This window comes from Phalangium opilio, unplaced genomic scaffold (genome assembly GCF_054372755.1).
Source record: "Phalangium opilio isolate 3A_F unplaced genomic scaffold, DU_Popi_V2 ptg000089l_1, whole genome shotgun sequence".
NCBI classification, from domain to species: Eukaryota; Metazoa; Arthropoda; class Arachnida; order Opiliones; family Phalangiidae; genus Phalangium; species Phalangium opilio.
In genome coordinates, this window is record NW_028324194.1 from 7758927 (window position 1) to 7774363 (window position 15437).

The 15437-nt window shown below is 37.5% G+C and overlaps 1 protein-coding gene and 1 long non-coding RNA gene across 2 annotated transcripts; one reads left to right on the plus strand and one right to left on the minus strand.

Annotated features, from left to right (window-relative positions):
• Window positions 1-1126: 1126 nt before the first annotated feature.
• LOC149647345 (uncharacterized) lies at window positions 1127-4834 on the plus strand. Its single transcript, XM_089850194.1, has 3 exons — window positions 1127-1904; window positions 4475-4542; window positions 4746-4834. Exons 1-3 carry the CDS (start codon window positions 1418-1420, stop codon window positions 4812-4814), a joined length of 624 nt encoding a protein of 207 aa, XP_089706320.1. The 5' UTR covers window positions 1127-1417; the 3' UTR covers window positions 4815-4834.
• A 3412-nt stretch (window positions 4835-8246) lies between these two features.
• Window positions 8247-11622, minus strand: LOC149647346 (uncharacterized). The gene is made up of 5 exons (XR_016371809.1): window positions 11187-11622; window positions 11070-11107; window positions 8946-9211; window positions 8497-8513; window positions 8247-8408 (listed from the first exon to the last, which is right to left on the minus strand). It is a non-coding gene; the product is annotated as an uncharacterized LOC149647346 (long non-coding RNA).
• Between the last annotated feature and the right edge of the window lie 3815 nt (window positions 11623-15437).

A 15437-nucleotide genomic window follows, 5' to 3' on the forward strand; every position in this document is an offset into this window, starting at 1 on the left:
TAAAATCTTTTGGAATTTTAATTAGATGATTGGTTTGTTATTATGTTGTATATTTTCAAAAGTTTATCATTCATTTTTTTTTGTAAGAAAAATTAAAGGGGCTGGCCGGAGCTGTTGGGGTGAAGGGGGGGAGGGGGCCCACCGCGACAGTGGCGCCATTCCTTATGGCCAAAGAGCTGGGTGTTTTCCCTCTGAACTAAGGGCGGACTTCACCCCAACAGCGCCGGTTAGCCCCTTTAAATGAACTTCTAAACTTTTGGTTTTAAATCTTTGAAACTTTGTTCGATAATTTAAAAGCCTTGAATAATAAAATTTCAAGAAATTTTAATGATCCAGTGAAAAAACACCTTTCCTCACTTAATTATGGCTAATAACCGATTTAATTTTTATGCAAAAAACTATCAAAGAGAAACTTTTGAAACTCTTGCACAATCTCAAGAGATTTGAAGTTTTTTGAACCAATATTTTCAGAATTAGGGCCAATCCCACAATCCAAGAATCCAAGATACGCGCTTTTGAATTGGAAAATAATAGGGACTTGGCAATTCGGGCTTAACTCCGCCCCCAGCGCCATTATGGTATATTTTTTAACAGAATGAAAGCTACATAAGCCCCTCCTCCTGGTATGTTTTTTAGCACTAGTGGAAGGTAGCCTGACGTTGCATGACGTAGTACTGCCAAGTCCCTATTCTTCGAGAGAGATGCGTCCGCCGAATCGTGATGGCTATGACCAGGCTAACGCTAACCCGATTGGTCCAATTTTCCGGAAACGTCTCTAGCAGTCGTCTGCTCGGCTTTCAGGGATGCCATATTGGGCTGGATAGCCGCCAATTGGGCTTCTTCTCCAAAATATTGGCTGGAAATAAAAGGGTTGGCTGTTGGCTGGAAATTGGGCTTGTCGGGATTTTTCTTTGGCTTTCTGTACTTAAAATACCGCCAATAGGCAAAGATCATTAAAATACCCAAAAAACTGACAAATCGTACTGTCAAACCATTTGTGTGGGTTATAATTCGTCAATTTATGGTTAAATAAAGTGGTTTAATTTTGTTTTTGGTTTTAAAAATGGTGTCAGAATGTAATATGCATTGAAATTTCTTAAAGAAAGACAAATTCCAAATTTTCACGAGAAATTTTTGGCTTGTTTTTGGGCTGGATTGTTTAGATCTTAGTCAGTTTTTGGGCTTCTTTTCGAAATATAGATTGGCGGTTTTTTGGGCTTGTTTCCAATTTGATTTTGGCGGGTTGAAGGTTTTCAATCTGGCATCCCTGTCGGCTTTCGAGTTTCGACTTTCGTCAAATTTATTTACAGTTTTAATTTGAATCTACTGTTTCCTGTAACTCTCCTAACTAAATTTAAGTTATGAAGTCGTAAAATTAATTCATATTTACAAGTTCTTACCACCTTAACTTATAATAATGGAAGTCAAATCGTCTGCAAGGCCGACGAAACGTGAGAAAAAGCCAAGGCTTAAGATAAATCGCTACTGTTCTGCACCGGGATGTAAAAACAACAGCAGTGACAAGAGTCTGTCGTTCCACGCCATTCCAAAAGACCAAAACATGCGCGAAAAGTGGGCGATTAACATGAACATGGACGTTTCTAGCGTTAAACAAAGTAGTCTTGTATGTTCCGTGCATTTTACACCGGATTGTTTCATTGGTACCACTCTCAGCAAAGAAACATTAGAAGCTGCTAACGCAGTTTCACCTTACGTTCGCAAGAAGCTTAAAAAGGATTGTAGTCCAACTATTTTTTCAAATTTGCAAACAGTTAAATTAATAAACCAAAACGCTCCAAATGTATTGGAAATCCAGAATCAAAGCGTTCCAACAGTTTTATTAAACCAAAACTTTCCTCCGATAACTATGATCAAAAATAATATCTTTGAAACAATGTCTTCCAGTAAGTGCAATATCATGGATGATGCATGCGCGTGAAAAACATTCGACGCTCGACAGGATGTGCAACCCCCTATATACTAAAAAGTAGACAAGTCGATACTAGCGCCGCCTGCCTACCGGCGCTGGAAACCCTCGTGGGAAAAATAAAAAATACAGGAAATAAGAATAAAACAACCGTTTTGCTTCTAGCAGACGACGCTAAGGAAAAAAATCGACGGTAGCGCGTGTTTTTTTTCTCGTGTCCAGTATTTTTTTATTTTTCCCACGAGGGTTTCCAGCGCTGATAGCCAGGCGGCGCTAGTATAGACTTGTCTACATTTTAGTATAGGGAGTTGCACATCCTGTTGAGCGACGAATGTTTTTCACGCGCATCCTTCATCCATGGCAATATCATGGTGGAAAACGACGAAGGTTTATTTTTATTTACTGAGTCTTTGTAGTGTTAAACAGTCTTGGAAATTGATATTAGGGGTCAAAGGTCAATTTTTTAATTGCTTGGACAAGTGTGCGTAAATCTCCCATTAATTTGGAAAAATTGAGAGACAGGAACCAGTTTAGAAATTCAAAGTGGTTTTAAATAATTTCTATTCCAAGGATATACACTCCTAGCTTTAAAGGGAGAATGAAATGATTAGACAAACATTTTTTTTTAGTTAATTTTGGTTGGCAAAAACCTGATCAAGACCCAGAATGAATTTCACTGAGTTTGTGAAACTTGTAGTCATTTTAAAATGGGGAAGTCAGAGAAATAGACGAATTCGGAAACCCCATACTCAGAAAACAACTTTCAGGGGCGCTAGCCATATCGGGGGGGGGGGCAAATATTTGTAATAACACATCACGGTAGATGGCGCTAAAAGACTTGCTCTTGATATTAATTATTTTCTTAAAAAATTTTCGTGTTATTTTGCGTTTGTATAGGCCTATATACAAATAAATTTGTACCTAAGATCCAAACTTATTTATGTCAAAATTGATATAATTACTATAAGTGCAATTAGTTATTAGTTCTCGTTTTAAAGTGTAGGGGCGAACGGTTTAAAAAAAGCGCACTCTCATGCTGATTGCCTAGAATTACGCACCAAGTCATTAGCATCGTCTGCTCACGGGTCCGTCTAGGCAATCAGCATGAGAGTGCACTTTTTTAAACCGTTCGCCCCCTACACTTTAAAACGAGAACTAATAACTAATTGCACTTATAATAATTATATCAATTTTTGCATAAATAAGTTTGGATCTTAGGTACAAATTTATTTGTATATATACAAACGCAAAATAACACGAAAAATTTTTAAAAAAATAATTAATATCAAGAGCAAGTCTTTTAGCGCCATCTACCGTGATGTGTTATTACAAATATTTGGCCCGATATGGCTAGCGCCCCTGAAAGTTGTTTTCTGAGTATGGGGTTTCCGAATTCGTCTATTGAATCAGGGAAAATTTTCAGTTTTACAATTGCCTTGACCGGTATTAAAAATAGACCCGAGGAGGGTCGGTGGTCAACTGAACCATTTTAAAAATCATGGGTTAATCAAAACATTTTTAAATGTTTTGTAATTAGAGTGTCCAAGTTAATAAGTGTCTTTGGAATGGGAGAGATCTGTGTTCTGTAGGTTTAAACCATGGATAAAGAATGCGCGTGAGGAATTCTGTTTTCACGCTATAGGATAGGCAACTCCCTATCTCAGACCACAGCTTATTCTGTATATACTCTGTTACAACATCGGTTGTCAGCACGCGCAAAGCTAGGTCTCTATGCAATTTAGCTTTGTGCGTGCTGACAAGAGACAAAAAACTTCAGGATTTAAAATATGCGCGAGTTTTTTATAGCTCGAGTGCACGGACCTCTAGGCCTTAGTTTGAAATACGTGTAGTAGGCTGTAGGCAATTTCACGCGTAGGTTGCATAGAGACCTAGCTTTGCGCGTGCTGACAACCGATGTTGTAACGGAGTATATACAGAATAAGCTGTCGTTCGAGATAGGGAGTTGCCTATCCTATAGCGCGAAATCAAATTTCCTCACGCGTATTCTTTATCCATGTTTAAACCATGGCAAATTGCTTATCCTATTCCTTATTCTGGTTTTGGCAAATACATGAAGCCTCTGAAAAAAATTATTTTCAGTTGGCTCTACCATAGCCCACTCGATCACGCACGCTGCTTGCGTCCTTGAGTGCGTGATCGATTGGGCTATGCTTCTACAGCAATGCTGCAACCTATTCCATTAACTAGGCCTTCCCAGGGCCGGAAATGAAAAAAAAAAAATGTTTATAGAACATGTGTCCAGTGGTACCCCCTTTGACTGGAAAATGTATAGGACATTGACCACTGAAGTGCGCAAAAATTGCGTCGCGTCTTCATAGTCAAGCTGTCAAAACGTCGGAATAATTTACTGGTCAACCGTCCAGTGACCCCCTTAGTTTTTACCCAAAAAAATATATGGGACATTTTAAAATTTTATTGGTCAATGTCCAGTGTCCTGTGCTTATTTCCGCCCTTGGGCCTTCCTTCCCACCCCTCCTCGTTGAAACGTAAACAATCTTTTAATCTCAATACTATCGTTATTGTCAGACGATGAAGATTTTATATTACCCACCACAACAAGCCATGGTTTTGACAGAACAGAGCTTGAGAGCACTGTAAGTTTAAATAAATAGTTTCACCGCCAGACTTACTTAAGAACAATGAGTATGAACTGCAAAAGAACCAATAAAATGGGGGAGGGTTCTGAGTAAAACCTGATTTTCGCCAGTAATGCTTATCATACTTATTGTAATAGTGTTACTTATGATACGTTCAACGAATTTATTCAAATGTATGTTTTATGAATGTTTTTCTTGAGGATTTGGATGACGAAATGTATGAGACAATAGTGCCCCACAAACGAATAAAGTTGGAACCAAATGATTAAACTTAATTTGAAGAATCGAGTGTCTATAGCAATAACCATGAATTTATTCGCTAAAATCATAAGTTTATAAGATACTAGCTGTTATTCCCGCGGCGTCGCTCGCGTGTATAATAAGAACTTCCATCAAAATGATATAAAGAATGGGTAGATTTAACTGATTCGACTAATATTTTTGTAGCACCCTAGGAGAGAAGGCACTCGGCGTTGCCCGTCAGCCCCTAGGGATGCATTTTTTCATTATTACTTTACACGCGGACATTATTCCATAAAGAAGGGTTTTTCAGTTTTTGGCCGCCATTTACAAAGATGGCAACAAATCGAACCCAAAAGACCATTCAGCCCGTCTATAGGTTAAAGGAAAACAGTGCACTAAATATTTGCGAAATCGGTTGAAACGCGCGGACGTTGTTGCATAGAGAAATGTTTTTACATTTCTGGGCGCCATTTATTAAGATGGCGGCAAATTGGAAAAATCTTTCTTAGTACGCGCCTATTACTTGTGAGTAACGTTCCTGCAAATTTTCAGCCTTCTAGGGCAAGCGGTTTGGGCTGGGCCTTGATTATCAGTCAGTCAGGACTTTGATTTATATAGATATAGATGTTACATGATTAGTTTGACATTACTTATACTTCGTAATGCTAGATGCTTACAGCTCGAGCTACATCGAGAACGACGGAAGAGAGATTAACAAGACGGCCCAAGGGCTCGTAATAGTAGCCATATCGTACGAGTGAATAGCCCCTCTATACCCTACCCTAATGAGTGGATAACCCCTCTATACCTTATCCTAATGAGTGAATAGCGCTATCTTTTTCAATGCTTAAATTATTTACCGTGCATAAAATCAGAGTGAATAGCCCCTCGATTCCCTACTCTAAACAGTGATTAAATTATAACCGTATAAATTTACTTATGCTGTAATTCTAATATTCCGGCGAATCGAAGAACAGATAGTTTTTAGTGATAATCCCCTCGATGAGTTTACAACATAGACTTATGCCGATGCACACTTATCGCTTCTTATAAATTTCTAACAAGGACTTATGCCCAGAAACTTTTGAAAGAGAAAGTTTAGTTATAGTGATTACGCATTTTAGTGATTATCCCCTCGAATTACCTTTAGCAATGCTAAAATGATCAAACGCATAACGCTCATTTAACACTATGTTAGCTCTATCTAAACCCACATTTGAATTAACCGCCAAAACGTTCCAGTCAAACATAACATAGATGACGATAGCTACCGAACGAGAACGAAAAACGGGGAAAATCGTTATCTATTTAATTAGCACATACATAAAAAGAAAATAAATATAAAAACCCCAAACATACAAATTCATAAGTATCCGACTCCACAGATAAAAATTCAAAAGTTTCCGACCCCACAGATTAAGAGGTACCCCACCCCACATCACCCCGACATTTTAAGCTAAAATCTGACGATAACGAAGCGACAACCCCGGCCACTACTACTACTACTACTACGGACGGCTCGGGTCAAACTAAGAGCCTATCGTATACTACGATATGGCTAAAAAACGATTGATAAGAAATGGTAGGTAGGGTCTTTGATAGAGAATGAAATTCAAAAAGAGTAAAGACCACGCTTAATGCAGAAAACATTAATTCAAATGCATAGTAGAACGCAGTATTCAACAGCGGTGCCGTTAAAGGCCGACTTCCATCGAAAAGAGTTCTAGCGAACTGAAAACCGAGCATAGAGACTAACAATGGAGCGACCGTTCGTTCGTATTTTCGAACCCCCTCTGGGGTAAAAGATGGAAGGGTTCTAGCTAACTGAAAGCCGTTGTTCTATAGGGTTCTAGCTAACTGAAAGCCGTTGTTCTATAGGGTTCTAGCTAACTGAAAGCCGTTGTTCTATAGGGTTCTAGCTAACTGAAAGCCGTTGTTCTATAGGGTTCTAGCTAACTGAAAGCCGTTGTTCTATAGGGTTCTAGCTAACTGAAAGCCGTGCAATGTGGTTCTATCGAACTGAAGATACACAATAGAGAATTTCCTTCAGGGGAAAGCAAAAATTCGAGAGGAAATAAATTTAGAAGGATTTCTATTGTTCATCTTTTGTTCGCTAGAACCACATTGCACGGCTTTCAGTTAGCGAGAACCCTTCCATCTTTTACCCCAGCGGGGATTCGAAAATCGGCACGGTCGCTCCATTGTTAGTCTCGATGCTCGGTTTTCAGTTCGTTAGAACCCTTTTCGCTGGAAGTTGGCCTTTAAAAAGGATTTTTTTTTAATTTATTAAACACCTGATATCATACCCCGATAAGCTTAACTTCAATAGAAACAATTAAGGTTTTCTTGCTTATCTTTTATATATGGTAAACTTCGAAACATACTAAAGAGATAGTAACTGATTAAAAATTGTTTGTTACGCGCTAAACACAAGTTGTTTAGTTAGTTAGGTTAGTTTGTCTTGCACGCGAAAAACAAGTCACGCAAATTAAAACTTTCATATGTGTTCAGTATTCATGTTTTACTTCGTCCGCCGCGTCAACCTAATGAAAACGTGTTTAAAGAAAATATTTTAAATCTATACACTTTCAACAAATCGGCTTCGATACAGCTATCCATCAAATTAAACCAAAATTTTAGGGTTGCCGCGATGAACCCAGGTGAATTCTTTCCCTACGTGGCTCTTTTCTTGAAAAGGGTCTCAGGAAATTTGTTTTAAGTTTATTCGAAGTCAGGAAACGATTATGTACTTTAACTCGCAATTTTTTCACGTTACGATAGACCTTTTCGACGTAAAAAGAGGGGTAGGCAGCCATCAGTATCGGGACATACAAGGGGATTGATACATTACCGTTTCTGCGCACTCTCAATCTTATGATACAATAAACGACTACAGGGCAGGCGCCGAAAATGGAGATGGACTGCAGAGTTTTACTCCTTTATGGGTTTCCCTCTTAGTCACGTCGAAATGGTCTATTGCCATAATCTGTTTCTATCCTCTCTTGTTTTTCGTATACCCGGGCCACGAGCACACACACACACACACACACACACACACACACACTTAATTCTATGGCAAAGCTAGGTCTGTTCATATAACCTAACCTAACCTAGCAAAAGTCTTAGTTTTTAGCCACATCGTAGTATACGATGAGGCTCTTAGTTTGACCTGAGCCGTAGTAGTAGTAGTAGTAGTAGTAGTAGTAGTAGTAGTGGCCGGGGTTGTTGCTTTCGTTATCGTCAGATTTTAGCTTAAAAGGAACTCTATACTATAGTACCTCAACCCACCAATAGGGATAACTGAGGTCGGTTAGAGATTTTATATTAATTAAAAAAATTTTCAGGTCAGCCCGGGGATCGAACCCGGGTCGCTCACGCAGTAGACAGACATTCTACCACTATTATTATTAGTATTATTTTTGCGGTAAATTTCTTTTTAAGTAGCAAAAACATTCAAACAATTTTAAAAATAATTTTATTTATGAAAACAACAATCCTAATTATCTTTAACCGCCTTCATCCTCATTTTCATTCGAATTGGATGTTCTTTTTACTGGTGGTACATCTTCTTTGTCACTATCATCATCCGGTGTGGGAGGTTTAGGGGCTTCAACGCGGTACTGCGATGAAACCGTTAATTATTTTAGTTAATTAGCAATACGTATAGTATTGCTAATTAATTAATTATTTTATTGCTAAAATTCTTACTGGGCCAACCACACTCCCTGTTCAAAGAAAAAAAAACGACAAAAAATATAATATTAATATAGAATTTTCTATTTATATCACCAAATCAGAAGTATATAACTATTTTTTAAGAGAAATGTAGCAATTTATTTTAAGTAATTACAATTAAGTATTTTAAACGTATTTGTTGTCCATATACCGTCCGGTGCCCAACTTCGAAAAATATGGAAAATAAATGTATTCATATACCTTAGAACACTTCCCTAAAACAATAATAACATACTTCTAATATAATTTAATGTATTTACCTCCGCATAACTTAGGTCCTAATGGATCTCTTGAAAATAATCCACCCATATCACAACTAAATTAGTGTTTACAGAATTTAGGTTGATATTAGGCTCACTTCTCTATAAAAATTATCATATACTTCTGATCTGATATCACAGCGCGTGCGCGTTAGCATTTACCTGCGCTTGAACTACTTGGACCAGGATTTCCGGACAATAAAGAACCCATTTTCGCGTTAATTTTATAAAAGCCCTGATAGTTAACAAGAATATTAAAGCTAACTATAAGACAATGGTTTCGTAATGGTCAATGATATAAAAATATTTCGAAGTATGTAACAATTATTATTTAGGCCTAAATTTAGTTATTTAGATTTTGAGCTTGAATTGTCTATGGAAAAGTCCGGAGTTTTGGGTGAAGGTGGTCTTGGCGCCTCAACAACTATCTGAAATTATTTTAATTATAAATTAATTAATTAATAAGTTCTAGGTTTGCGATGATGCAACAATATCTGTACAAGAAGCGATATCTAGTTTACTAGGGAGAAAGTGCCTAAGTATTCGCGCGCCATAGTCTTAATCCCCCTTTCAAAATACAACGGGGGACGTAAAAGGAGCCCGCGGGCTATTTCGCAGCCTCTCCTTAGTCGGAAAATATGACTGTAATTTTCGTCATTCGCGTCGCGCTGACGTGAGTTTCAAGAACCAATGAGATGCTGGTTGTAATTTAGAGGCGGGGGGGGGGGATTAACTCCGGACAGGCTACGTTTGGACTGGAGATAAAGCTGGGAATGTAGCGAATTTATAACTTCTCTCTAATAAACTAGATTTCACTTCTTGATCTGTAAGAAATTATGGGCATGGTCTTTGGGCGATTTTGAGTTGAATAGGAAGGTTCTATGACATTTTAGTTAAGTTTTAGGGTCACCGTTTTCAAGGTCATGCTTCGAAAATTACGATAATTTTGGAAAATGGTAAATTACAGCTTTCAAGGTCATTTACCAAAATTCAAAAATAAATTAAATATTAATAATTTTAAGTTAAATAATGAAAATTACATGCACTTTTTATAGCTGTAGCACGGTTTAAAACATGGAGCTTTTTCTAGGCTAAAGAAATAAGAATTCGGTGGTGGTAAATAACCGCGGTAATGACGAAGGTATTTACCATTTTACCCGAGAAAATCGTAAATTACAGTTACCCAGGTAAATAATTTAACGGTTTAGAACCGTAGCTTGGACTGATTTACGAATGCCCCCTTAAATTAAATTCGCATTGCGCCATCCTAAAATTCTGATCGAACGGTTTTTATGATTACCCCTTTAATTTTAATTAGAATTGTCTTTCAGTTTGTTACTTATTATTAAAATTAAGGGGCCGTCCCTAAAATACTTCAATCTTAACTCATAAACGGTAGGAAAATGCTAATTAAAAATAAGGGATCAGCTATAAAACTCTGCAACCTTTGGAACATTTTCGACGAGTCGAAATCGGAAAAACTTTACTTTAGCTCGCTCATTCAAAATGCAGTTTTTCCAATAAATATCATTTCTTGGAGGTTAATTATATGATAATTAATTAAATTTAAGTCGCGGAAACTATTTTAATCAATATTTTCACTACCATAAAAACCCGACCAGTTCCTTCTTCCTAGCCACCAAATACCATAAAATATGTAAAAATCTAACCCAACCTAACCTAACCCAACCTAACCTAACCTAATCAAAACTAACCAAACCAAACCTAACCTAACCCAACTTAACCTAACCTAATCAAAACTAACCAAACCAAACCTAACCCAACCTAACCAAACCAAACCAAACCAAACCAAACCAAACCAAACCTAACCTAACCTAACCCAACCTAACCTAACCTAACCCAACCTAACCCAACCTATCCTAATCAAAACTAACCAAACCTAACCTAGCCTAACCAAACCTAACCTAACCTAACCTAACCAAACCTAACCTAACCAAACCTAACCCAACCTATCCTAATCAAAACTAACCAAACCTAGCCTAGCCTAGCCTAGCCTAACCTAACCTAACCTTTAATATAAAGGGTAAAATATAGAAAAACATGGAAAATATATATTTTAATTAATTTCCGCACCTTAATTTTAACTAATTATCCTATAATTAACCTTGAATAAATGATATTTATTGAAAAAACTGTATTTTGAATGCGCGAGCTGAAGTAAAGTTTAGCCCTCTTATTATTACAAACAATTCTTGTTACAACATTTAAATACTCTCTAATTATATTTAATTTAATTTAAACTAAAAATATCATTAAATACCATACCGGACCTTGAACTGTATTTTCTCCACTTCGAGGTGACTCTTAAAATAGGTAAAATAATTTTAAATAATAACTCTAATACTTTTGAATTTGAAAAATAACAAAATCAAAAATCACAACCTCCCCATTTGCCATCCATTCCTCAGTGTATCACATTCACCGACAAAGTTCCAACTGGTACTGGTTTGTGTTCTTGGTTAGAAATTTTTAAGCACACGTAACGGATGGTGAGAGAATCTGAGATAAACATTACCATTCTCCGGTTACCCGCACTATTTTCGCGCCAAAATATGGGCGCAGCCATTGGCGATAAGATAGCGAAGGTTGAAGCCCCCATCATCCTTGATGGCGCGTGGGTTTAGGAGAACTGGGAAGTAAGTTCCAGACAGATCGTAATGGCTGCGTTTGAAACTAGTCAATTCTAATCAATAAAGTTAACGCTTGCGCAATACCCCTGCAATAGAGGCGTTCTTCTTCCTCAAACCCAGCCTTGTTCTATCTTTAGTTACGTTTTCTGAAACGCTCTACAATGTTTTAAAGGAATGGGCCAAGTAACATAAGATTATAGCTTAAATGAACGGCCTTTTTCTAAATATAAAAGGAATTAAATATATAAAAGATTAAATGATCACTAATTAAAAATAAATAGCATTTAATTAGTCTTAAGGCCTGTCCAGACTGACACATTTGCGAGTTCGCATCTTCGCTTTGTTTGTTTGCAAGATCGCGCTACTGTCCACATTGGATTTTCGCTACTTTGCGTCCTCACTTCGCGAAGATACAAATTTCTCGCGAATAGGCTAAGAATTTCGCGCCTTCGCGAGAAAAGCACCAATCGCAGACGAGAGGAAAGCTGGGGCGATTAGTTTCGTTTTACTCCTTGGACAACGTCGATGGAGAACGGCTGCAGATGGCGCAATGATTGCTCAAACTTTATTGGCTCTCAGCATTCTGCTTTTCCCATTGGAAAAGCAAATTTTTGCGTGTATCAGAACAGAAGTACAAATGTTTTTCGTGATCTGTTGCGAAGATGCGAATAGACGAAGGCGCGGACACGCGAGCGCGAGTTCAATGTGGACAAAGCTTAAAACATGACGAGGACTACTGCGCTATCCGTCATTGGTTTAATGGCGTCTGCTAAATCGAACCCCTTACCCCTAGGGGATTGGTTGAATTCAATTCACAGGCTGAAAGAGGTAGGGCTAAGAGGTTCGATTTAGCAGACGCCATTAAAACAATGGTGGATGTCGCAGTAGTCCTTGATTGTTTTTAAGACTAATTAAATGCTAATTATTTTGTAATAAGAGATCATTTTATTTTTTAACATTTTATCTTCTATATTTAGAAAAAGGCCGTTCTTTTAAAGTATAATGTAATGCTACTTGACTTTACCTTTAAATTGAGAACTGATATTTCGTTCAGTAGTAACCTTGGAATGCCACTTCAAAATAGTTTATTGAAATACACCTCTATCTTTTTTTTGTCGTCAAAGTTCAGTTTTCTAGAGTTTAGATACGATTGAAAAATTATCTAAGTTTATCTAATATTTGAAACATAGTATGGCATCATTATGCAACGTTCTCAAGTAAATTTTACTTTTGGTTTAACTGGAGTTTACCCCTTTTAATGGCGGTTGAAGGATTTTGATTTATTGCCACGTGATTTGACCGAAATTAATGTTTGTTTTTAAATATTAATATAAATTTTTACTTTTCGCTGATTTATATTTTTTTTGTAGGGCTAAAGTATTGCTTTATCTCATTCTGGCTGGCAGGCTGGTTTTCGTGTTTCTGCAGCGAAACCTAATAATTCTACTGGAATTATTTATTTGTTTATTTCTAAGAAATTATCTCTTTATACAACGTATTCCACGCCACTCTATTCTTAATCGTCCTTTCTTTTACTTTTAATGGCTTCTTTTTTTCTTCTCCATACTTAACCATCCTTGTTTCTGTATAACGGGGTAGTATTGGCGATCCATTATACTGTATATATTTTTTGGAAATTTCGGACAGGTTTTTAAGTATTAATGCAATTAGCAGCGGACGGGCTGAGCAATGAAATACGGTAAAGGCGCGAAACCCTTAAAGGGATAGAATCGATCTTTTGACCACTAATGAAAAGCTTTCATTTTTTTAAATCAGATAGAACCTAAAATTACGTTTTCAAAAATATATATATATTGATAGTTTTAATAACTTAACTATTTTTAATTAGTTTTTAAAAGTATTAGTTTTCGGCACCGCTCCGATCACTGCCCCCTCTACAGTAGTTTGGCAAAAACACGAGCGAAACACCTACATTACCCCGCTACCCTCCTCTCACACGGAAATATGGTAGATTTACTCCTAAAAGTACTTTTTATACTATTCTGCATTTTCGCCAAAATTGCCAACTTCATATTTTTCATTTCGATACCGATGATTTGAAAGTTATAAAGAAAGGTAAATAGTTTTTACTGTAATTTTGGGATTCAAAGTAGTAGTTTTACAAGGTTTAATTACAAATAAAAATGTGTTGAAGCTTAGATTAGGGCCATTAGGCTAAAATAAAGCCATACCATTATTATATATGGAAGCTAAGCCTTTGCCAAAATAGCGTAAAAATGTGGTGTTTTGGACATTACCTGTGACAATTTTGACAAATCGCTATCATAATTACTCTACAACGTAACCAAGAGTTACGAGAACAATGGATAATAAATATGAAAATTCAGAATTATGTTTACAAACGTCTTCTCAAATATGCGCTGCTTCCCCAGTACAAAAAGTAACAAAAAAAAAATCCTACTGCAGAAGCTAAAATCGGTGGAAGCATTCCAGTTTTTTCCCTTCCAATAGGATCGCATACCGTTGTGACGAAACAACGGGACTAAACAAGTTGGCGGGTGCCCATGTATAGTTTAAATTTTTAAACTTATAACGTTCTTTTTCCGTAATTAAAATCTTTTTTCAGACTTTTTACGTACACCACATAATTTTAGGCATACTTTTTTATATGTAACCAAATGCAGTTTATACTAGATGAAAAAACTTGGTTCTATCCCTTTAATAAAACGGTTCCCGTCTTGTTTTATCGTGGTCAGGGAGACTCTATTGGGGTGTTTATTAGTGATGAAGAAATTTAATCTCCACTATTTCAAACCTGGTATGCTGTTTTCATTTCATTTGTTTTAAACTACATGCTTCGATTATCAAAACTAGCTGATAGTGAATTCCTTTATTCTTCAGAGCCGGCAGGCCCTTGTGACCTGACACCCGTTTTTAGTGTTAAATGAAATACTGCTCTGAGATCGCTCCAATATAGACCAATACGAATATTACATGCAGGAAAACATACTTCCAGTGGCACGCCTAAATACTGCATAATTTCACTCACGCCACTAGACACCACTATAAGCAGTCCAAGCTAGCCAACTCTGTCGTGCCTTTAGTGGTGTATCGTGGCGTGAGAGAAATTATCCAGCATGGAGGCTTGACCCTGGAAGCTTGTTTCCCTGCATGTATATTCGTATTAGTCTATTTTGTAATTAAATCCGAGAAAAATCGACCTGATCTGAAATTAACGAATTGTAACAGCTCATACAAGCAAACCAACAATTTTCTGAAATAAATATCAAAAGTAAAAGGCTTATCACTTCAACAATTGAAACCTTGAAAATGCATTTAAAATTAACGGTGGGTTTTTGGTAATTAACTTTTTGCTCCCCATTCTAGAGTCTCAATATTGTTCATCTCTGCCAGCAGTGAGCACATACAAGAAGGAGACACAAAAACGGAAGGTATCTGATATCTCTCACGCGCACCTACCTCGGTGCACAGCCGAGGAGCCATACTTCACGTGATCCGCTAAGAATACAGGCCGTAAACAATCCTCTCTTTTTGTTTTCCCTCTCTGTTGCGCCGATTGCGCATGTGTGGAACTCTAATACCGAACCAAAGCTCGGTACCAGTTTTAGAAGGGGGGGGGACACTGAAGGAGAATTTGGTCACCCCGAGTAAGGAGAATGTATACAGGATTTACGAGAGTTATTTCTGTCTGTGGGCGCTGCCATAACCTGTCGGCGGCCTTTATCTAGTGGCTGACATTCCCTGTCGTCGAACGCGCTCCATAGCCTTGACAGACCAACCCTCCGAAAAGGGGGCGGTAGCCTCGTAAGTCCCGTTTAAGAGGGGAGAATCGGAGTCCCCCGTTCCTAAAACGGTACTGCGCCGTTCCCCGGTTGCCATGGTTACCGCTACTCACTCACGGAAAGTGTACATTCTCTCGCATGCTTTCAAGCCTCCTTGCTCTAACCACATGAGCCGGTTTTTAATTTTGAATATCCCTCGTTTCCAACAACACCTCTAAATTGCGCTCCACCGCCAACAA

What these genes read in the sequence shown, in the direction of transcription:
- LOC149647345 (XM_089850194.1), top strand. Translation starts at nt 1,418, where the DNA reads ATGGAAGTCAAATCGTCTGCAAGGCCGACGAAACGTGAGAAAAAGCCA. An exon ending in CTTTGAAACAATGTCTTCCA is followed by an intron (nt 1,905 to 4,474) that starts GTAAGTGCAATA and finishes CGTTATTGTCAG; the next exon opens with ACGATGAAGATTTTATATTA. An exon ending in GAACAGAGCTTGAGAGCACT is followed by an intron (nt 4,543 to 4,745) that starts GTAAGTTTAAAT and finishes GTTTTTCTTGAG; the next exon opens with GATTTGGATGACGAAATGTA.